The 24,534-nt window shown below is 24.7% G+C and overlaps 1 protein-coding gene across 3 annotated transcripts in view; it reads left to right on the top strand.

Annotated features, from left to right (window-relative positions):
• Positions 1 to 24,534, top strand: part of LOC132919942 (cationic amino acid transporter 2) — a 90,493-nt gene that overhangs the window by 22,422 nt on the left and 43,537 nt on the right. For all 3 annotated transcript variants that reach the window (XM_060981890.1, XM_060981888.1, XM_060981889.1), the window contains exons 2-4: positions 11,922 to 12,107; positions 19,883 to 20,036; positions 23,008 to 23,235. In XM_060981890.1, coding sequence (XP_060837873.1) covers positions 11,961 to 12,107; positions 19,883 to 20,036; positions 23,008 to 23,235 — 529 coding nt within the window. In that variant the 5' untranslated portion in view covers positions 11,922 to 11,960. The remainder of the gene's footprint in view (positions 1 to 11,921; positions 12,108 to 19,882; positions 20,037 to 23,007; positions 23,236 to 24,534) is intronic.

Below are 24,534 nucleotides of genomic sequence, written 5' to 3'. Positions count from 1 at the left end.
TTGGTTTAATACGAAAGATTAGGTTAGGTATAATCAAACTATTTTACATAATATTAACACGATTATTTTCGGTTCCTTTCCTTAGAATACTATGTTTATAAATGTAAAAGCTCAAAATTTAATTTTAAATGAATGTAGCTAAACGCATATACTTTTTTTTTATCACACCGTTGAGAACCTGTGATTTATTACTATCAATCTTGTGTCTGTCTATAGAAGAATTTAACGAACCTTTTGAATGTTGAAAATATAAAGGTTAGACCAAAAGCCTTGAGGTTTGGTAAAAAAGGGAAAAAATGCTTTCTAACCGGAAAACCTAACTGATGTTTTTTTGTTCCATTTCCTTTTAACCCAAAATAAAGTCCTTGTAAGCCTTTTATATGTATTTAACCCCCGGAATGATCGCAGAAGCTCAGAGACAACAATGTTGTAAGGATAAACATAAACCAACATTTTTTTTAAATGAATAATTTTTAAACTGTATATTCTAACAATTTATGAGTTTATACATAGATTTGTTGTTACATAATAGATACTTATTTGAAATATTTTTAAAATTATTTCTAATTTTTTGCATGCGTATGTCCTCAGTGCAGTGAACGTTTATTTCTTACCACGTGAGCATTATTTTTTTATACGCATTATTAGTATTAATATTTTCTATAGATTATCTACCACCTATTTTATTAATAATGAGGATAATAATATATGGCATGCATAATACACATATATTTTGAGAATACTATTCAAAAATATTAAGTTTCGCGAAGGAAACCGTAGTACCCATAAATTATAACCATAGTTCTTTATAATTTATACACTATAATCCCACGCAATTATACATCAACTAATTATGTATATATAATTGCTCACCCCGCAGGATATTGTAACCTAGGGAATGTTCTTTTTCGTTATAAAAAATTCATCATACTTTTGACCTGAAACCCCTCTCCATGGTCAAGTTAATTTCCTGAAGAGGCTTACGGGAAAACAACACAATGCTTTTGGCACGCAACAGGAAGCCGTCCCCGAATATTCTCGTTCCATAAACAAATAGTAGGTTTTGGCCTTTTGATTAATACTTACGAGACGCAGTTGGTTTATATTGAACTCAATAAATATTTTGGTAACGAAAATAAAAATGAAAATAATTACAATTTCGATTATTTATAATATTATCGAATAGCAAATTATATATTGTTATGTTATTTTAGTAACAATTCTTCTAAAATACTCTATTTTAGTTATTTTTATGCATTCAAGCATTTTAAACTAATATAATATTAAAAAAAAATAACCATATTAACGTTCTAATAGTATTAAAAGGTTACAATTTTTGGAAATTTAAATTAAATTCTTTTAAATTTGAATTTAACCTTTTAAGGTAAATATTTAGATACTTGTTAAATATTGAATATATTTTGTTAATTGTTTATCAGTTTCATCTAACCTTTGATAAAATATTCAAGTTGAATTTTAATATTTAAGTATGTGACATATTGTTGTATTACTCAAAATATATTAAAAAATAATTACAACAATTATGCTTTAAACAAAAAGAGTAATAACGCTTGGAAAGCTATATAAAATTGTATAATACGCTATAACAATAACAGGAGTAAGAATATGACATAGAATGTCAGTATGGCAGTATGGAATGTCACTAAAACATTTAACCGAGTTGATCGCACATAGTTGAAATATTTAGAATAAAAGAATATTTTATCAAACAATTTAAATTCTTTTCATTAAATAAGTACCTACTCCTAAAGTTTTACTTAAGCTAAAAACGAATAAGAAGTGGGACGTTTCGGTAAAGTCGTTTGAATTATGATGTATAACACCCACACGCATTTTAAATAAAAAAATAATGATAAATATAGGTAATACAGAGTGTCCCGTGAGGATTTACTGCAATTGTATGCTTAAGTAAACAATGTATTAAATTGTATTTACACTGAAAATTGTCTAAGAATATTTATAAGTATATAGGGTATCCCGTGAGATTTACCCATTGCTATATCTCCTGAAATAATGGAGATATCATAATTCTGGTTTTTCAATAAGATTTACATGAATAAAAGCTACAAATATTTCATGTTTTAAATATTTATTTAAATGTTTTGGTTAAAAGTTAAAAATATATTTTTTTTATTTAATTATTTTCAAAAAAATATTGTAAAGTTCATTTTTTTGAAAATATTGACGATCAACATTTTAATTTCATTAATCTCTTGATTTTTAATATTTTTTCTAGTTTCAAGAAAAACACTGTAAACGTTCGCCGGCCGTACGAGTACGCGGGCTACATGTTTGATACAATGATACCAAAATTGTATTAAATAATACGCAGTTTTTTTTTTTGAAACATTAAAATATATTAAAACATGAAATATTTGTAGTTCTTGTCTCTGTAAATCTTATCAAGAAACCAGAATTATGATATCTTCATTATTTCAAGAGATATCATAATAGGTAAATCCTCACGGGACATTCTATATACTTCTAAATATTCTTAGACAGTTTTCAGTGTTTATACAATTTAATATATTGTTTACTTAATCATACAATTGCTTTATCAAATAATAATAGACGAATATAAATAATTGTTTTTATTCAATTTTAAACAAAATTTGTTTATCATTTAATGGATTTTATTTGTTATAAATTGCCACTTGGCAGTACAATAATCCATACCTTTCGTTTGGTACTAACTTATATAATTAATAGGTATCATAAATAAGAACACTATTAATAAATAATCAGAAATTTACAATTAGGTATGGCGTGTACAGATTTTAGCCACTACATTATAAAATGTGCTCCTCAAAAATTTAAATTTTCATATTATTGTCTTAACAATATTTTTTATGATTACTATATTGTTCTATTACCTAATACTTCTTATTAGAAAATATTAGGGCTTTTAAATATGTTATTGTTAATATGTTAGAAAATTTTTTATGAAAATATATATTTACTGAAAATAATATAGTTTTATAATTTTTGCCACTTATAATTAATTAAATATTTATTGTAGTTACATGTTTGTTATTTTTATAAAAATTGTTATGAGATTATGCCTAAAAAGTTTCTGCACCCAGGTAACAGGATATGCATGCGCATAATCTACATACCACATTCGCACGCTTATGATTAGATAATAGCAATATATATATAAGATAATATTGGTAGGTACAATACTTACAATATATTAGTTAAAATTGGATACTGTTTTATATCAAAAAATATATAATATTATTTAGTATAATTCAAAGTGATAAGAATATGGGCGCCGTATTTGTAATATTTTAAGGAGACAGGGGTAAAAAAAAAAAAATCATAAATTAAATTAAATAGAAATGTGATGTTATAATTTATATAATTAATACAGTCGAGTCGCGATAATTCGAAGTTGAAGGAAGATAAAAATTTTCTTCGAGATATGTATTATTCAAGATATCTAACTTGAATTTATATTAATTTATTTTTCTAAGGGAATAAAAAAAAAATTGAGTTGTTAAGTTTTTCGAGTTATCGCGACTCGACTGTATTTGTATTGGTATATTATATTTAATTAAAATACAGGGAAAATAAAAGTATAGCCAAATGTATCATTCGGTAGGTATCGGTAAAGAGGAACAGCACATTTCTTCGTTTTATGATATTGAAGTCATTAAACCATGGTACCTAATAATTATTATATTATAAGTTAATATTATTTTTCCATGGGAGCTAGGCCCTGTCTGTCCCCCTCAATGGGCGACCATCATGATGATGATGAATACAATTATTTTTATAACATTTTATGTGTAAATAATACAATTTTATATAATTTGAAAAATTTCTATGAAAACCATCATGGTTACCTTTTTTTATCGACCATATAATATTATTATGGTTGCGTCGTCTATTGTTTTATAATGAATTTATAATATATTTATTTTTTTTTAAATTCTCATGAATATATTTTCTCAGTTTCTGGCTATTAAATGTTTCTAACGTTTGCCTTGTGTTTTCGTCCAAGCAGACTTTCTAGAAAACTTGGAAATAAATGTTAAAACATGGTATGTACCAGCATATATTAAACTTACTGTGAGTAAAAGTGTTCTATTTTTAATTTTTAATTTTTACTACAGTTATAGTTGAAAAAACCCTTATTTGTATATAATTGTGAATTAGATAAAATCTTTAGGTATATGTTATATATAAATAACAATGTAGACGTATAAAATAAATAATATGGTTCTTGTATTAATTTTATTTCATGACTATTTAATTTAAGATTTATTTTGACAAAAAGTATTCAGCGGCAAAATTTAAAAACTCCAAAATGCATTAGCATATTATACAAATATTATCATAACTAGTAAAGTTGTGTATACTACTAATTATTATATAAAATGTTCAAATACGGTACCGGAATACTCTAGACTTGGAAATAAGTTCATGTCTCATAAGGACACTATTGTCATTAAAAAAAAAACACTATACTAAAACCAATGAGCTATTTTGTTTGGTTATATTTTATCACGAATGCTTTCACTATAATAAAATTAAAACTATTATCAAGAAATTGTTTCACATAAAACATTTACTTTTGATGATCATCAGTCAAGAAAACAGATTCAAACTTGTATTTTCATATTGTCTCTTAATAAAATTCCAAGAAAAATATTAACATAGTAATCCAAAAATATCGCGAGTTCTTTTAATTTCACAACTTTTTTTTTACATTAGAAACAAGTTTATAAGTTTTATTTTTTAAATTATACTTATTTTGTGGACCGTGTATTTTGTTTTTATATATAGATTTTTAGTATAGCAATGATATATTGTACCTATTTACAAGGTTTTGTTTATTCGTTTTGTTTTTTTTTAGATACAGTAAAACTTTTTTAAATATATAACTTAGAAAAACTAACAAAGCACAACAGAAAAAAGGAATATTTACCGATTTTTAATAAAATAAATTTTATTTTTTATTGCTGTAATTGAGTTATGAATAAGATGAATCTTGAAATTTATCAAACATTATTTTCTTAGAATTTTCTAAATATATATAATATAGGCATTTGGTCAAATTTTCAAATTTTTATGATTATTATACAACACAATTGTCTATTAAACATGCGATTACTTAACATATAATTAGTTTTGTTTGTCCTAATTAGTAAGATAATTTTTGGACATTTTTACTATTAAATAACAAAGTATCCAGACTAATTTTCGTATAATGAAATATATTTAAGTTAAAAATTTAAAAATATTTTTGCTGTTCAATGAGAAGACAAAAAAGCGCATTGCTCTGACTAATATACCATCTCTCTCAGTTCTTGTATGTAATCATTTATAAATGAATTAAATTGTATTACAATATATTAATATGATCTACTCGCTGATTAGGAAAATTTTATACGTGCTATACCGAGGTTAATTTCCCCAGATTTTCTTATTTGTTTAATAATATTTTATTCTGTTTAGTGTTTTTCAAATTTTGAGTAAAAATATATTATACAAATTAAAATATGAATATTAAATTAATTTATTACAAGGTAATTATAAATTATTATTATAGGTTATCCATGTTTAGCTGAAGGATATTAAAAACATTATTTAGATTCTGAACTAAGATAAAAATCATTGGTTTTATTTAATGATAATATATTCATAAAAAATGATGTTTTGTTTTGTTTGTCAGATGAGTATAATTTATAAATGTACTATCATTACTTAATATTGATCATAAAAACATTTGATATCATCACCAGTATTTTTAATTATGCTTTATGCATAAATTAAACATTTTTATTTGTAAATTGCGCCCTTTGCAGAACTATCGCGATACGTGGCATTCTTGGCGTTATTTATATAAATATATAATATACATACTTGTTTTCCTTACTTCACAAACTTAATTGAATAAATGTCAAATTAATCAAAAGTATTTGACGCTTATTATGTAGTATAGTTAAACTTAGCAATGTTGAATATACTGAACTAAACAAATAATATGGAAATGTAAAGATAAAATTCAGTAATTTTATAAAATATCTTCGAAAGCTTACAAAACTGTAAATTATATTGTTCTTACAGACTATTTCTAAACTATTAAATGCATTTGTTTACGATAATATAAACTTTTATAATGTTACTCTTTAAAAAAAATATTTCATTCAGCAAGCTATAAAATAATGTACACGTTGTGGTATTGATTTTGGTGCTGTATAAATTATATTTTATGTGATTTTCTATATATATAATTTAGTAAATTCACATCTCTAATCGACTTAAATAGAAACTAATATTCGTTATATATATATTTAGTTAATACTTATATAAAAAAAGGTTTACTACAATTGCCTAACACCCAACCTTCAAGTATATTAATTATACTTATATACTACTTGTAAATAAGGAACCACTATAACTGTCCTATTTGTTCATTGAATTGAGACTACTGCTGAATAATAATTATTCTTAAGTGTTTTTTGCTGCATATAATACAAAAAAGTAACGACAAGAGTTTTTTAAACGATAGTATAACTATAGGTATTCGTATTATAACTTTATTGCATATTGCATGTAACTGTTGAATTTTATTCTAGACGTAACTGTATATATATAGTTTATTATAATATACCATACTTTATTATAGTACAATACTAATTTATTTATACGAGTCTATATAATATTAGGCGCTATTTGTTTTTTTTTTTGGTAAGTTTTCAATAAAACCCTGGTAAATTTAAATTTGGTTGTGGTTGGATCATGGAATGTTGACGTATTATATGAACATGTAAAGACAATTAATCTGCTCTTGATATAATTAATATAGTTGTGAAGTTTAAATTTGGTTTAAAATGATAGTAAGCTCAGATAATAATTTAATTTATATAAACATATTTAATATTTATCGTTGAATTCAGTTTTTAAATTAATTTCGAAAGTATGGTCTTATTATTCTGATTAACAAATAATAGTGAATTGTTGGTGATAACTTATCACTTCTTAAATTATAATTTTATTATAACTAAGTTTTTTAAAAATTGTTTCCATGAAAAAAAAAATGCTTTTATAGTATAAGTTAATTAACTACACATTTCAAATATACTACTATTATATCTGATAGATAGTTTGTAAACTTATAGGAAAAATAGTATACAATTTTATTCTATTCTGAGAGAACTCCCGTATTAATTATTAAATTATATTATTAAATAAGAAAATAATATTTTTTTTTTTTAATTTTAAAAGTTGATAATAATATGTTTGTACCTATATTATTTGTATTGGTTATTTATTTATCAGTTAATAATTATTATAATATATTATATTAAATTATTTTCTACTTTAAGGTTTAAAAGCTTTACTAAAATGGTAAATAAATTTATTCCAGTATTTTATGTTATATTCTATTGAACAAATAATATTAATAGACAAACGTTACTTTTTGTCTAAAGTGCCAGAAACACACAGAAAGGCACTTACGTATATCCAGTGAGTGATCTTATTTAACCAACCATACTTAGGTTTATGCATTCAAAGGATTCTAGTTGAGATATGACTTTGACGGAGAAATCATAGAATGTAGAGATAATTTATTCTGTTTTTGAAGTTCCAGCATATATTTCTTATAATACAAATTTGATTTGAAATCTTATTATGAAATTGAATTATTATTTTTTTTTTTTTGATAAAATATCATGAATAATTTACTGTTAATAGTATACATATTATATTAATTGATTATATCACATAACAATACAATTATACATTTTATTTAGTTACATTTAATTTATACGAAAATATATCAAGTTTAAATAGATTGTGAGCGTGTGGTGATCAAGAGTTACTTTAACTTCTAGTTTTTATAAATATTTTTAGTTTTAGAACACAAAAAGTACTTCAAAAGTTTCATACAATACGTATATATTGATTTATAAGTAAAGGCATATAGTAGAACAAAACGGTTTTTATCTTGGAAAAATTAACATTAGCAGTTTAGAAAAATCATGAAAATGTTCAATGGTTATTTTGTTGGTAATATTCATACATAGAGTTATAAAATATGAATACCAGAAGGTAATCATCATTTATTCACTTTTTTCCCGGTCATCCAATCCTTCAATTTAATTTTCTGAAATGAGATTTTGGCCTGTAAATTTAATATTGTAGGTACCTACTAACTCAACATATTTTCGATGCTCGGATTTCTACGAATTCGATTCAAAACGTGTAATAGTTTATGAATCAAATATTAGGACTGCAAATATGACTTCTAAGTGAAAATAATATTTTTTTATCTATAAAATATTTCGTGAAACAAAGTTGAATTTACTATACAATTCAAAGGTTATTTAAATGTACGAATGCATTTTCCTTTTAAATTTCTGTTTCGTATAAATACTGTAGGTGTTAGGTGCTATGTATATTTTGATTTTTACAAGAATGGTACTTATATTTAATGATTTATTTTATGTTATTGAATCAAACCTTACCTAGTATGTACAATAGAACTAAACTATTATTGAATCTATCATAGTATAAAAATCTGTTACCGGAGTTTCATGAATATTTCACTACCTAAGTATACAATATATTTATATACACATTTCAGGAGATAAAACTTTCTTGATTTTTTACTTTAACTGTTCCGACAAACAACTAGTTTTTGCAACTAACTTTTAGTTTAACTACTTTCTGTTCTCGCCCAAAACTATCATATGTTATGTCGTAGACTGCAGTGTACACGTCTTGATAGTATGTAACATTCTTCACAAAAATTAAATTAACTTTTAAATTTATTTCTACCGTAGGATAAAGTATAATAAAAATAACTTTTTATACGGCATTAGGCTTATACTCAGACATCAGATAATCAATCATGCATGGATTATGTTTGAACACTAAAATTATAATTAATAATTTTCAAATATAAAATACGATTATGTTTTGTCATCTTGTTTCTTTAAAAGAGAATGCGAGTAAGCTGTGATAAGTCATATGATAGGATTATGTTTGTAATTATTATTAAAACTAAATTATATCTACAAAAATATAAAGATAATTTTAAATACGTTAAAAGTATACCATACTTGTACGTTATATTAAACACGCTAATGTCTACAGTAGAATATGAACCATAATACTCAGTTATTAATCATTTCATGTATAATAAAATTTTTTGTACCCAATCTTATACAACTGAATAATTTAATTATACAATTAAACATTACACAATATGCTTATAAATTTAAAGACAAATATTATTTTTGTTAATAAAATTACTACATTTTTAGTTTAGTATTTGTAGTTCTGATTAAAATGTAAGTTGGTAGTGATATTAGGTACACGTTCTAAATTAAACAGTAAAATTAAATACAAGTTGATTGCTACATGATATATATCGTACTCGTACTATCCAATCAAGCGTTATTTAATTAAAATATATCTTTTAAAATAAACTGAACCTCGCGTACTATTCATCAATAGAATTCTAAAATCCGTAAAATATCTGAAATACACGGATTTGTTTTAATATAGATTTCTGTTCAATATAAACAATTAGGCAACATAAATTAATTTATCTGTTTGGTTCAACCATAGCAGAAAAATTTATGAATAAAACACGAATGCCAAAATATTTTTGAATAAATGGTACGAATTAACAGCAAAAGAAGATGACTAAGCTTTTTGAAAATGAGTAATAGAGATAAGTGTAATAAAAAGTAATTTAAAAGTTTTTTGGTTATTTCTTCTTCTTCTTAATTTATAAAACAAACTCTGATTTAGTATGAACATTTGGGCAGAATTATCATTACCAAGTTTAATTCATGGTTGCATAGTTATTAGTAAATTCAAACGATCAACATTAGTATAAGTAAACTTTTATTCATATGCATAACGATATTTTTATCACGTTCAACCAATATTGATTTTTTAAAATTTAAATCCAAGCAAATATTATAATAAGCTACTATTAATTAAATCCAACACTCAATTTTAAAATGTATACCAATCACTTATGTGGGTATATTCGCAAAAAATTACAATCTTATAATAAATAATTTGAACAAGATAATATAGATGCCTATTTTTACAGTACTTATTTTTATACACTATACACGTTTTACTTTAATCAGTTAATTCACAATCAAATATAATAAATGATTAATTATCATTGTTTTTATAATTAAAAAGTTGGAATACCCAAATGAAAACCGTTAAATAATGCATAATAGAAATTTTCACAAAAATAAAAATAAAACAACTTTTAGGTCGTTTTAATTTTCCGGTATACAACGCATGAACATAACATGATTTTAAATTTTAAGTACTTTAGAATTCAAATTATTTTCGTTATCGTTATACAGTACTTAATAATGAATATTGGTGGGTTGAGGTAATACGTTCGTTGGTTTTTTTTTTATGTTTATTTACGTCGCACCCAGACTACGGAGCCGGATCAATGAACGGTGTGACGTCAGAATAAGCAAGACATGTTTATATTGTGAATACATTTAGAAATATAATATCGTGTGTTATTATTTCACCCCTTAAACTTATGAATGAGAATTAGCATTGGTGTTTCTTTTATTTTTAACGGTTTTAAATCCTCATTTAATTCTACTTGTAGAGGTTGAATAAAAATTTAAATACTTATGTAAGTATATCTTCCTACTTAAACCTCGTAACTTTTTATCATAGATTATTGTAAAATTTTCATCTTTTGTCCTATTATATTCTTTATTGCGTAAGGAAAAGATAAGATTTTGAATAATTTAATATTTTCTTATAATTGAACGTTTGGGAATTGTAACAAAAATACAATTTTAGTCGTTTTTGAATAAATAGTATAATATAATCCGTGTTAAATACAACGACACAAAGTTAGTGTTTGATTATGACTGTATGTGTGCTGGTGATGATCTAGAAGAGACTAAGGAGATTTATCCATCTACCTTTTTGATTTACCTAATGAAGTATCTAATCAATATATTGTCAAGACAAAATAAATAATTCATGGTTGATTGGTCAAAAGAACATACATAAAGCTATATTTATTTTTTGTTATTGTGCAATTTAAGAATTTTAGATAATTCTTCATGAGTACATTTTTTAAGTTAGGTATTTTAAATGATGATGCAATTAATTTAAAGCAAAGCTTTTATAGATTTTGTCAAATAAAAAATAATGACCTAGAAATAATTTTTAAATAACTGTAATATAATATAGTGTTGAGCTTTATAAGTGATAGCTTAGCTGACATTACTTTAGATCATTTTTACGTGACAATAAATATAAAATATTACTTTATTTTTAAAATATGAGGGAATAAATTAAATAATGCCCATAGTAATTTGTTGATTTGTATATCTATTGATAATGTTTTTTTTTGTTAAATAATTTATCAACATATTTATGTTATTTTAATTTTAGTATTCATATTTAATGTTAGATTTATTTGAAAATGAAATTATTTTACTCGATAAGTATATCGATTGTTAACAGATAAATTACTTGTTTTCAATATTAGGCTGTCAGTAAACTAAAAGATTAATAGCCTACACGTTTATTCTGTGTAAAATTGACTGAAATGAGAAGAATTATTTACGCCCGTTTTTACTATATCATAGCCGTATTTTGTATTTGTATTGCAAAAAATTTAAAAATATAAATTTATAGTATATTTTTAAAAAGAATAAAAGTTAACCGAACTGGAAATATAACAATTTCAATATCTGTTTTCGTGACTTTATAGAATGCAATCTAATTTATGCAAATAAATTTAGCACTTGTGTTATAATAAGTTATTAAAAATAATAAATCAGTCTACTTATCATATTTTATTAAATACGTTAAAAATAAAAAGAAAATAAAATAAAATACTATTATGTTTGACCTACTTTTGTTTTTAGAGTTTCAGATATCGAATTAGTCGCTATAAGAAAATCATCATGTCGGTGCCTAAATTGCCAACCGATTTCCGGAGGGATGGCTTAGCTCTGATCACACGCATGGTCAGAACAAAAGACTTAGATGACCTTCAGGGTGAATCAAGCCCGCCAGGACGATTTGATCCACATCATCCAACGAAATTAAAAGTACGTTTTTTCAAAAATTATTTTCATGAATTTTATGGGATTATAATAATACAATTACATTTAAGCGGAGTATATACAAACTTCTATGGTATATTATAAAACTATCAATAGTGAAAGGATCTCTATCAATGTAGGTTATTGGTTAATTATTTCAGTACTGAATATCAATATTGTCAATATTCTAGACTTATAAATTATTATGCATAAAACGCAGTTAAAATCAATGATGTCACATTTTAATACCATACTTAATGTTGCTGTATAGTCAATTTACTGCAGCTCACATCTATAAAATACATGTTTTCCATAAGATATAATATATGTTTAGAACTGTAGATACTTTTAAAAATGAATTTCATTACTTTTGTTTGTGTTGTTCGATAGAAGTTAATATCGTACAGTTGTACAGAAAATGGTACTGCGTTTATTCACGACAGGTGAAAGCGATGTCAATACATTTTTCAATGGACGAAACTCGAAAAGTTCGTTTAAAAGTTTATATTCGTGAGTGGTTTGATTTCAGATTTAACACTGTTCCAAATAAAAGGGCATGATTGTGTACAATAACATTAATTGACATCATTTTTTTTATTTCAAAACTTTTCAGTTGTTTATTATTGAAGAAATTCTACTAGTTTGACCGGGGACTTTTGTAAATTTAACTCATAATTTATTTATAGTTAAATTTATTACTTTTTTGCTTTATAAATATTGATAAGATTTTTTTATTTATATATATTTTTAAATACACAAACAATAATAGAACATCAAAAACGTTAAAAATAAAAACAAAAAATTCAGTTTTGAATATAATGTTTGATTTCTCACTCACGTGTGCATAAAGAAATATGTTATTGACTCTAATAAAATACCTAACTATTTAGAATATAATTACTTAGAAAACCAATTTGTGTAATAGTAATAAATATGACTTAAAAACATAAACATTTATAAAAAAAAAATTCATAATAACGATCTAGTTATTTATTGTAACATAATACTAATAAACTTTGTTTGTTTTTAAGTTATTAGTTGAATTATATAAAAAGTTTAGTTTATTCAAATAGCAAACTTATTAAAAAAAGAATTTTCAAATACACTTTTGATTGAAAATTATAGTTTAGTTTATTATTGAAAAACAATTTTCAATCGAACGACATAAGAAACATTACAAGTAGAAAATTGAAGGTAAATTAAATAATCTATTAAATTATGCGAATTCTAAAAGACTTATACTAGTAATATCTGAAATAAAACAAGATAATCAGAGTTTATATTACATTATGATAACAGTGTTCACCATTAATTGACCGTTCTACTACACCACAAATTATATCATACAATATTTTTAATATTGATTATGTCCAATTTTGAATTAAACAAACACGAATACGTGAAGTTATACAAATGACATAAAAATAAACTGTAAAAGTCATATCGCTGAATTTTTTGTCAGCATTCCAGTGTACTAAACAATTATCCTCTTTCACCATATTATTAGTTTAGGTCCTAAGACCTTGGTTTAGGAGAATGTATAATATTAGTGTTTTAAAATATTCAAAACGAAGAAGACTTTGGGCGAGCGTATTAAGTACTATGATTCAACGTCAGAAACATAATATGTTAAATCTTCTTCGAGGATGACTTGTACGAATACATGTAATGTAATATGTCTAGAGCCTGCGTTTCGAGATCGCTTAAGAGATGCACGAAATGGTTTGAAGATAGGTATATACTATGGAGTTAAACGCGCGAGTGGTTTTCTGTCGCTTTTGTTGTCCGTATCTTTCTATCTAATTTACTGGCCTCTTTATGCGCATTTATTTACAGTCCGCTCGTGACTGTTACAAAGGGATGAAGTGATGAGGTAGCAACGATATACCTATAGAGTCCGGTGCTCTTGGTATATACATATTATGCGTTCCAGGTGATCGTATGTAGCGTTTACCTACGTACGCGGTAAAATATTGATTAGGCACCAACCTCACGAGTAGGGTATGCGTATACAACTGGCGAGCGGGTGGTAGGTGATAGTATTGGTGTGGGGCGGGGGTGGTGGTAGTGAAGGCGAGAAGGACGGTTTGTTGAAAGGGAGAATCGTAGAGCGAAAACATTAACATATATTGCGGCCAAGATATTATTATAATATTGCATGGTTATAACAACGCTGTACACCTACTCCAAAGAACAGTTTTATACGCGTGCGTGTTCGTACGCGTAGGTGGGTAATTCTCTTTAGGTATACATGTGCAATAAGCCTGTCGTATCGTGTCCACAGAAATAATAATAATAAAAAAACACACACGCACACACACAAGACGAAGATATATACCGAAAGAAATGAGAAAATATAATAATAATATTTACTCTGTATGAAAGTTGGACTGAAGAGCAACGACCCAATTAAGCGGGAGGTTACACACCGTGACAAATAGCCGTCCGTCACCTTCGGTTAACGTGACAACTGTTGAAATGTTTGCTACGGTGAAAAGATATTTTTCATGTATTCGACGACGACCTCCTGACGACGAAAAGAATTTCGTAGGGCGCCGGCTGGTCTACTTGCCCACCCGGAAATCACGGAACGTGGTTGGATATTTACCATTCATTTTTGTATTTACTAATAAATTCATAAATTTAAATTTATTTTACTTTAACGTGCCTAAGTTAACATTTTGATCCATAAAGGTCCGTTATCGCTTATGCCACGACCGACGACGTCAATTAAAATATGTATTCACAATAATCTGTTTTATTCCTTCCGAAAAATTTCAACTGGTTTATACCAAATAAAATATAATAAACCATTCGCGTTGTATTAAAATTATTATGCCGTATATTATGAGAGCAACTGATACGAAAATGAAAATGTCATGTTTATGAAAAAGTCGCATAAAACACGTATGATAATTATATTATTTTGTGTAACGTAGCTATTTTGTATCGGCGATTGATTAACATTTTGAGGTTATGGGTAATTATATGTACTTATGTGCATGACACCTCTGCAGTTTTATATTATATTTAAGACTCATAATAAACAAACAAATTCGTTACCCATAAAATGTACAATAGAATGTTGTAATGGGTAACAGTTTTTATTGGATATCAATATTTTACATGTCTAATCATTTATCAATATATTATAAATTATATTACTGTTCATTCAGAGTAAAACTGATAAATACAATATTTTTAACTTTGTTTTATAACACGAAATTGCATAGTATTTAATATTTATGTACTAAATATATTAAAATAGTGGATTTATTAATAAAAATTTATTTTAACAATTTACTATACACGAAATACTTCCCCTATTTAGTGTAAAGTCTGTTTTATTTTAACCTTTTGCTCCAACTTATAGGTAATTATATTTATTTTTCATAATTTGATATTATTCAAGTCTTTTATTAGAAGTTTAAAGTATTATTATGAATAAATTTATAATCATAAAATACATAAGTAATACCGTAATATTTAAATAAAAAATAGTAGAAATAGTCTAATATTATTACTTAGCTACAGGTATCATTTATTCATTATTTAGTAACGCCATATTTCTATGGTTGTAGGTTGTTTTTTATACGTTAATATATTTTTTTTCTGTTGCCAGTGTTATTTATAAAATCATTGAACCACAAAATTGTTTTGGTCACATTACACGAATACACGATGTTAAATAATAACCACTAATAAAGTGTGGTAGCCCTGTTAATGAAATATATGCTATACATTTTTAAATTGTTTATAAACACATTTACTTGTTATTGTCATTACTCATTACTTATACATTTCAACCTATACATAATTCATATTATTATCTAATCATTTCACTTTCATTTTTCATTCACTATAATTTATGATTCTACACCGTAAACATTTTGATAAATCATTATGGAATAAAAACTACAAAACAAACAGAAAAAATATAATATACTAATTGATAATATATTATTAATTTCACATAAATATATTTTTACTTACAACCATACACACGAATAATGAAAAGTCTTCAAAAAAAAAAAAAATGTAACTATAATTATATATAAAATAAAAATGGTTTTCTTTGAACGATTTAATTTATAAATTAAATGAAGCTGTTAAAGAATAGTTATAGTTATAATGATATAGCTAAATTGTTCAATACCAATAAGGTACTTTATATACATTTTAATAATGTATTTATTTATTTATGTCACAATGAAAATTATGCTTTCGTTTAATTAAAGAAGTAAATTATGTGTATTAAAAATTTAAAATTTAACGTTAAAATATATAATTTAGATTCAAGCAACTTTGAGCACTACGTGCATATATAATTATTAATTACAACTATGATTTAACCAAAAAAATAAAATAAAATAATATAATATATTTTAATAATAGCGGTTTAGTTGTGTACATTGTGTTAAGTTTATAACTACGTTGGACAGATTAATTAAATTTATAATCAAGCATTCTTGATTTACTTATAGTAATATTATCTTTATATTGTGGATTTTTAATATATTATTATATATAATACTATTATAATAGTATGTAATTCTATATTTTATATCAAAAATCTCATCAACTATTAGTTAAATTATTGTGAGATTTTTGCATTTTATGATTGGTTATATTTTTAGTTTTTACTATGATTCCAAGTATTAAAAAACTAAAGCGAATTTTCAATCAATACAAAATTATATTATAACTAAATCATATTGTTGTTTGTATTTCAATTTATTAAATTTAAAAAAATTGTTGATTGTTAATATTAATATATTATATTTCTTTTCGATTTGAAAATTTTACTTTGCATACGTTATAGTTCTCTTATAAATTATAAAAATTAATATTGTATATATTAATTATTGTTAAATACTTAGAATATTGATTTTTAGAATTTTCAAAAAGTTACCAAATTGATTTCATTAAAGCCATAAAAGTGTAGCGTTGTAAAGCTATTTTTAACTGACAAATAACTAAAACCAATATCTCTATCATTCCAATCAGAAGCAATTAAATGCAGACGGGTTTTTTTTTAAAACTCTGAAACACTAAATAAAAAAAATTAATATTCACAAATATTATATAAATATTTTATTTCGAGTAAAATTTTTTTAACATGTTTATTTGAAAATTAATCGTTTTAACTTTAACACATTATATATATATATATATATGAATTTTAAGTAAATTAAATATACCGATGTTTTATCACATAATTTTCAAATAACAATTGAATTATAACTTTAATTAAGCTCATACTTTTATTTATTATATTATGTTGAAATTCGACAATATTTTTAAAAGAATTAATTAAATTTATTCAAATAATATTATTGAAAGTCACAATATACTTAAATAATATACCATGTATTATTATTCCGCGTCAAAATATTGTAAGTAATGTGAATGATTGACTTTTTCATAAAATTCATGTTTAACTATTAATTAAATAACATTTGTCAATTAATCATACTTGCTTAAGGTATTATTTTACTTATCGACAAATAAATTTTTGAATAAATCCGGGGTTTGATGAAGATAAACAAGTAACAATTAAACAAGATATTTTTTTCCCCTAAATAATCATATTATACTATACCATTTATGATGTATGTATGCTTAGGATTTTACGATTTTTACGCTGAAATTATATTTAAATATGCCCTGTTTTCCAGACATTATTTGTAAATAATACTTGAGTAATCATGTAATATAGTGTTTATTATAGCAGTTAAATTTTTATGCATCCCAATATATTTCTATTCTTATTATTTTTTAGAAATTTTTATAAATAAATCTTTCATTACAATAAGTCAATAAGTATGCGGTCATTATTATAAACATAACACAACGTCATAGTCAATGATCTAACAGCTAGCTTATAGTAAGCAATATACCTAATAACTATTTCAAGAGATTCATAATCATAATAAATATCAGAAATTATTAATGTTCAGTCTTGGGCAGTTTGATGAAAGTTAACTATTGCAATATAATTTTCTAAAGAGTAATATTTAATTAATTGTTTAAGTGAGATTGGTATTTTTTACTCATAATTATTCAATTGAAAATTCAAATATTTTTTTTTGTACCTTTTTATAAAAACAAAACATGTGTTGTTTATCCTTTTTTGAGAACACTTTTGTACTGTAGGTAATTTAGTTTTTAATAATGTTGATTTCTTTCGTAATTTTCATGAATCATTTAGTATGATAAATGTTTATTTGTATTTTTTAACTGATTATTCATCATTTATATTTGTGCTGATTATTATATTATTATATTTTAGTACTTGAACTTATATTTTGATTATTCTTAACTATTATTGTAACGTATATTGTATAGAACTTGCACCGTAAAAATGTAAAAATAAAATAATGTGTGGTTTATGTGATTACCGAAAATAGATAAAAATATAAACATGTTTTGTGCAAAAACTAAATATTGATTTTTTAATGAATAAAATACTTTTTTGCAGACTTGTTTTTATGTTTTAGAGATTTTAGTCATCATTTTAAAACCATATATAAAGTTTCATTCTTTCACGTTATCAATCGTAACAACTAACAACTGTTAATATTTTTTTCTTTTTAACAATTAACTATACCATCCGTTATACTAATTTCATTTAGTTGTCGATCATTCATATCCAAACTGATAGTTTTTTTCTGGTGGGGGGAGGGGGGAGTAACATAATAATATGTATTTAATTAAATTCGATAAAAATATACGAATCAAATACGTGTATCTGATTTTTTTACGACAAAATTAATCACACCAGACCATGGTTGTATTAGTTATATCGTACCTCTCGTGTAGGCTGGTAAAAACGATAATGATAAAATGACTCTCTCTGCAAATGTGTGTACAATATTTTATTTATTATTTTTATTTTTTACAAATAATAAACATGGCGTTTGTTAAAATTTAAAACGTACATCATAATATTTATATATGCACACCACAGTACGAAATACCATGTACTCAAAATAGTGTCCGAAGTTACGTGAAATCCAATTTATTTATGTTCGTTAATGAAAAGTTTAAGAAAAAAAAACTGAGGAAATTACGGTTCGAATTAATTATTGAATTTTTAAAAAATATAAATGTATATAGGTAATTACAATTTAAATAAGTGTACCTTTTGGCGCATGTTGAAAAAGGTGACCGAGATTTTTGATCAACAAAATATTTATTTCATATTCAATGAATATTCTGCGTGTAGTCGTACCACTATAGACATCCGTGTAGTGGAATTGCCTACACGACGTGCCGCGACACTCAAAAATCAATATCGTCGTCCGGCGTCGGAAGTAAACAGTTTACAACACGAGTTTTTCCTTGAAATCGCGACGTCCTGAATTAAACCAAACTACTATTTTAGAAACATATTTTAATTTTTAAAAATTACTATCACCTTAAACAAATTTAATCTATTGATTTAAAATATGATATAATATTATATAATATTACTAACGTTGAATTAATTGTAAATTAAATGATTTCTCAAAGGTCACACGTTGCATATTAATTATTATATATTATCTTTATTTATAAATATCTTTAAATATTATATTATTACTTATTATTTGGTATACATTATATTTTATGTACATGACATATTTTAATGTAATAATTTAATTGTATTATTCCATTTACGATCTATAACGTACAATTAATATATTCATATACTTAAATATAATTATTCTCACGCTTAGAATTTTTAAAATATTTAATTAAGACCTAACTAATGTCATATTATATTTTTTTGTTTACAGAAATGTCTGAACACAATTGACTTGACCTCTCTAGGTGTCGGTTCTTGTCTGGGAACAGGCATGTATGTGGTCACCGGACTGGTTGCTAGGAGGTTTGCCGGCCCTGCAGTCATCCTCTCGTTTATTATAGCCGCTGTAGCGTCACTATTTTCGGGTAAGAGCTAAGTACAAATTATTTTAATTTGCATACAATGTATTATTATTGGTATACCAAACAGTGAACCAGTATATTAATATAATTTTTAAAAAAACATTGCACTTGTCGTTTATATTAATTTTGTTATTATTGTTATTATTATTGTATACTTGAAATTGGAAATTTGTATGGAATATAAAATAAATAAATTTTGAAATGAAACATTATAATTTTTAGATATATAGAGAATAATAATTTTTTAACCGACATCAGTATTTCCTATATTTATTTTTAAACTAAAATAAAATCTGAAAGTTAAAACTCATTAAATTGGTTATTGCTTAGACCCAAACAACTACAACTTCTAATCAACATTATAGTTTGGTTTCAAGCTTGATTGCACAAAGAAATCAATTGGATTACACAATTCTTATTATTAATTTACTAGCACTTTTCACACAGTCCGTTTGTAAATTGATTGAAATTGTCTATTTATTCGTTCTGATCAAATTAATGGTTTACCATTCATACCAGATTTACGTTTCTATTTTATCCACACACAGTTTATAAATTTAATCCGTTATATCTAAAAAGGTGGTTTGAATTTGTCTATAAATTAGATTGACAGTTGTAACCCATTTAGTTTAGATAGATAGTTTCAATACGTACTATATTAAATTTGGATTATCCGTTTTGATAAGAATTTTCAGAAATAAGTTTGTTCATACACTTACAGTTATATATATTTACATTAATTCTAATTTGAAATATATTTTCTTATATTATAAAAATAATTATGCATTTTATTTTTAATATTCTGATTATTTAAATATATATTATACTGTGTTTTATTTATTAAGAATTAAAATTATTTATATATATAATTTATAGATATTATATTTATATTAAATATTAAACAAAGAAACTGTTCATTGAAAAACAAATTTTGAATATTTAAGCACAGATTTTTATCGACTAACGGTCATTTATAAATGGAGCTTAATATTTCAGTATTATAAATTTATAATATATTATTTAATTTGAAATATTAAATAGCCGACTACATTGTTGCCTATATCTATACAAATTATGTTTCTAATATAATATGACAACCATTTGTCATTTAAGAGTAAATTGTTTAAAATTGAATTGACATGATAAATTCAATAAAATACTATTAAAACAATGTCAGTATGCAAATATTCAATTTATTTAAAAACAACATTTATTTAAATATATTTTTAATGTAACCAGAGTTCGGATCTTTAACAACTTGTATTATATTTTAATCAATCTATAGACAAACTTATAAAATAATAATTATCTTTTAACGTTAATGATAAATTAAAAATGAAATAGTGAAATATGAAAAACTGTATATTATAGAATAATAATTGTTGATTCACGACTTACACTCATAGTATATTTGATATTATCAACCATCAATCATAATATAGACATTATTATTCATAACATCGTTAGTTATCAACATTATACAACATAAACGTTTACTTTTTCGATAAGTAATAATAGATATTATATTGGGCGCTCACAAATTGCCTCCCGTGAATTTTTTTTAAAAGGTTACTCGAATTGCCTCCCGATTTCCAAAATAGCATTCACTTTAGTTGCCTCCTATTTTAAGAAGTGACCCTCTTGTACTAGAATCGCCTCCGATAGCTAAACCTTACATATTATAGACTAATAGACATATTAAATAAACTGAGAAAATAAAAGTTAATAAATAGTTATAACTTTAAGTAAATAGACCGAAAATAGTAATAATTAATAATAATAAAAATAATAAAAATTCTGCAATACATAAGATAATTTAGATGAAATATCATTTTGTCATACAGTCAAAAACTTAAGTTTGTATATAAGTATACGCAAAGGAAACTGACTGTATTGAACTGGTGATGACGGACTAATCTTTAACTGATAATCAGTGCTCGACAAGATTGTTGCATTTAACAAATTAATCTGTCTGGGAAATACTGTAAATAAATATTACTGTAATGACATTTTTGAACATTACGGAAATTGATATGATAATCGATAAAACACGTAAAACTATCGATAATCTAAGTATGCTATGGGAGACAATTTTAGTAGACTGTTTGGGTATACTCGAATTTCCTCTGAAAACATCAGTAGGCAATTCGAGTGACAAAAGGCTACCTACTTAAATTTTGGAGACAATTCGAGCGTCACCATTTTATTGGTGATATTAATATTTCCGGACTGTCTATCTAATATTTTCATATGTTTGTGATTTTAAATCTCAAAAATGCATTACATTATAAAACCCAAATTGATTTTGTGAGTTGAAACCAATAATTTGAATTTTATTTCCAGTGTTCGTATTTTAATTCGCGTCTTCATTTTTTATTTCCACAATCTGCTAATTTTGTTTTTTTATTTTTGATTAATAAATGGATAAGCGAGTATACATATTATAAATTATTAGGCAGGCCCATTGCAATATCCCGAATAACCGTGGTTTCAACCCTTGAATCCGAATTGTCAGTTTCTATAATATTATCCTCTAATCCGGATTATCTGTTTAAATCGTCCCTGAATCGAATCAATATGAAACAAAAAAATAAAATATTAGTTCAAATAAAATTTAATTTAATATTTTCTTGTATTATCTAATTATCTATCTATCTATCTATATAAGTGTATGTGTGTGTGTATTATTACAAAACAGTTATATTTTATGTCGTAGTAATAATCTAGTTTAATGATATGTCAAAAAAACCAATCCATTTGATGAATAATCAATGATTATTAATCATAATATACATCTTAATTTGTGTTCCATAACGTTACCCAAAATTCTTTTACAATTTAGATAATTCTAATTATTAATATATTTATTGTTATTCCTGATAATGGTCGAGACGTTATAATCAATGTTGAAATTCTGTTAAAAAAATAATTAAATAATAAAAACTAATTATTAGTTTTGTTATCTCTTATACAGGTGCGTGTTATGCTGAATTCGGAGTTCGGGTACCAAACACTTCCGGTTCCGCGTACATGTACAGTTACGTCACCGTCGGCGAATTTATAGCGTTTCTGATTGGCTGGAACATGGTGCTCGAGTATCTCATAGGAACATCGGCATGCGCGTGTGCTCTGAGTGCGAGCTTGGACTCGCTCACTAACGGCGCTATTAGCGCATCTGTTCAGAATTACGTAGGGTTTCTCGGTGAGTACATTAAATTATCATACAGGTAGTTAATGACGGATTTGAGGGGGTTTACCTCCTTAGACTTTTTTGGTTATCATTAATGGTTTTTTTTTTTTTTATTGAAGTTTTGTGGTACAGTCTAAAAATTAGAATGGATGATAAAAATATTAATTTAAAAAATATAAACATCGAATAATTTTATGTTTAAGAATGATAAAATAGGGGCAATAATGTGTTTTTTAGGGGAAAAAAATATGTATAATACATATTATGAGGTTAAGGCTGAAGTTTCATCATGGGGTTTTAATATTGATAGGGGACTTGAGAAATGATGTGAATTTCACTCATTTGTCTGCAAATACATTATACTACATAACAGCTGTCTAGTTAGGTACTATATCAATTTTATATCTAATTCAATTTTCGTGCAAGTATACATCATAAGGTTTTTGATCTTGGTTATAAGTGGGATGTGTTGGAATTTAAAAGTGGGCTGGAGGAAAATACTAGAGACATGGATAGTTAGCCTCATATATTAGTAGTAGGTTATTTTTATATAGTTACACGGGTCTGGGAGAATGTACATTATGATTGTGTTGGTAAGGACTGTTAGAAATGTTTGGATATAGTATTAGAAGTGGAAAATATTAGAGTCTTTATTGGATACTTTTTTGAGAAGATGTGTTTCAGTGAAACATTCATTTCCAAAATAACAGTGTATCAGTCGTTTAAAATGTATATTTAAACATTTTACTCTACATTAGCGAAGAGTCTTGAATATTACGTACACCTCCGGGAGTTTTATTCAAATTATCTAGTTATCAGTGTTTGAGTGTTATATCAAACAAAATAAATCAATTTAATCATCCTTAGGTGAAATAAATATGTCATTATTACGCTTTTTATGATAATTACATATAGTAGTATAAATAAAATGAATTTAAATTGAATTACGCATATTGTTGCAATTAAATTAAAGACGATTAAACACTTTTAAATATGATTTAAATAATTAATTTGTACACGTAAAGTAAGCCAATGTACATACAGATTGTCTCATTAATACATGAAGATAGATATTTTTGGATTATATTTATTTTTGTTTTTTTTTTTACTTTGGACATTTTTGGCTAATAAAACATTATAATACATTATACTTTCATATTACAAATGACAATAATATAGACATATTTTATATTTTTAGTAATTTTTAAATTTACATTTAAATTTGAATCTTTTACTCATTACTTTATATAAATATTAAATAAATATATTTATTATTATTTATATAAACATTATGTGTGAAGGATATTATTT

The sequence above is a fragment of the Rhopalosiphum padi genome, chromosome 2 (assembly GCF_020882245.1).
Source record: "Rhopalosiphum padi isolate XX-2018 chromosome 2, ASM2088224v1, whole genome shotgun sequence".
In the NCBI taxonomy this organism is placed as follows: Eukaryota; Metazoa; Arthropoda; class Insecta; order Hemiptera; family Aphididae; genus Rhopalosiphum; species Rhopalosiphum padi.
This window is presented reverse-complemented; position numbering and strand designations above follow the sequence as displayed.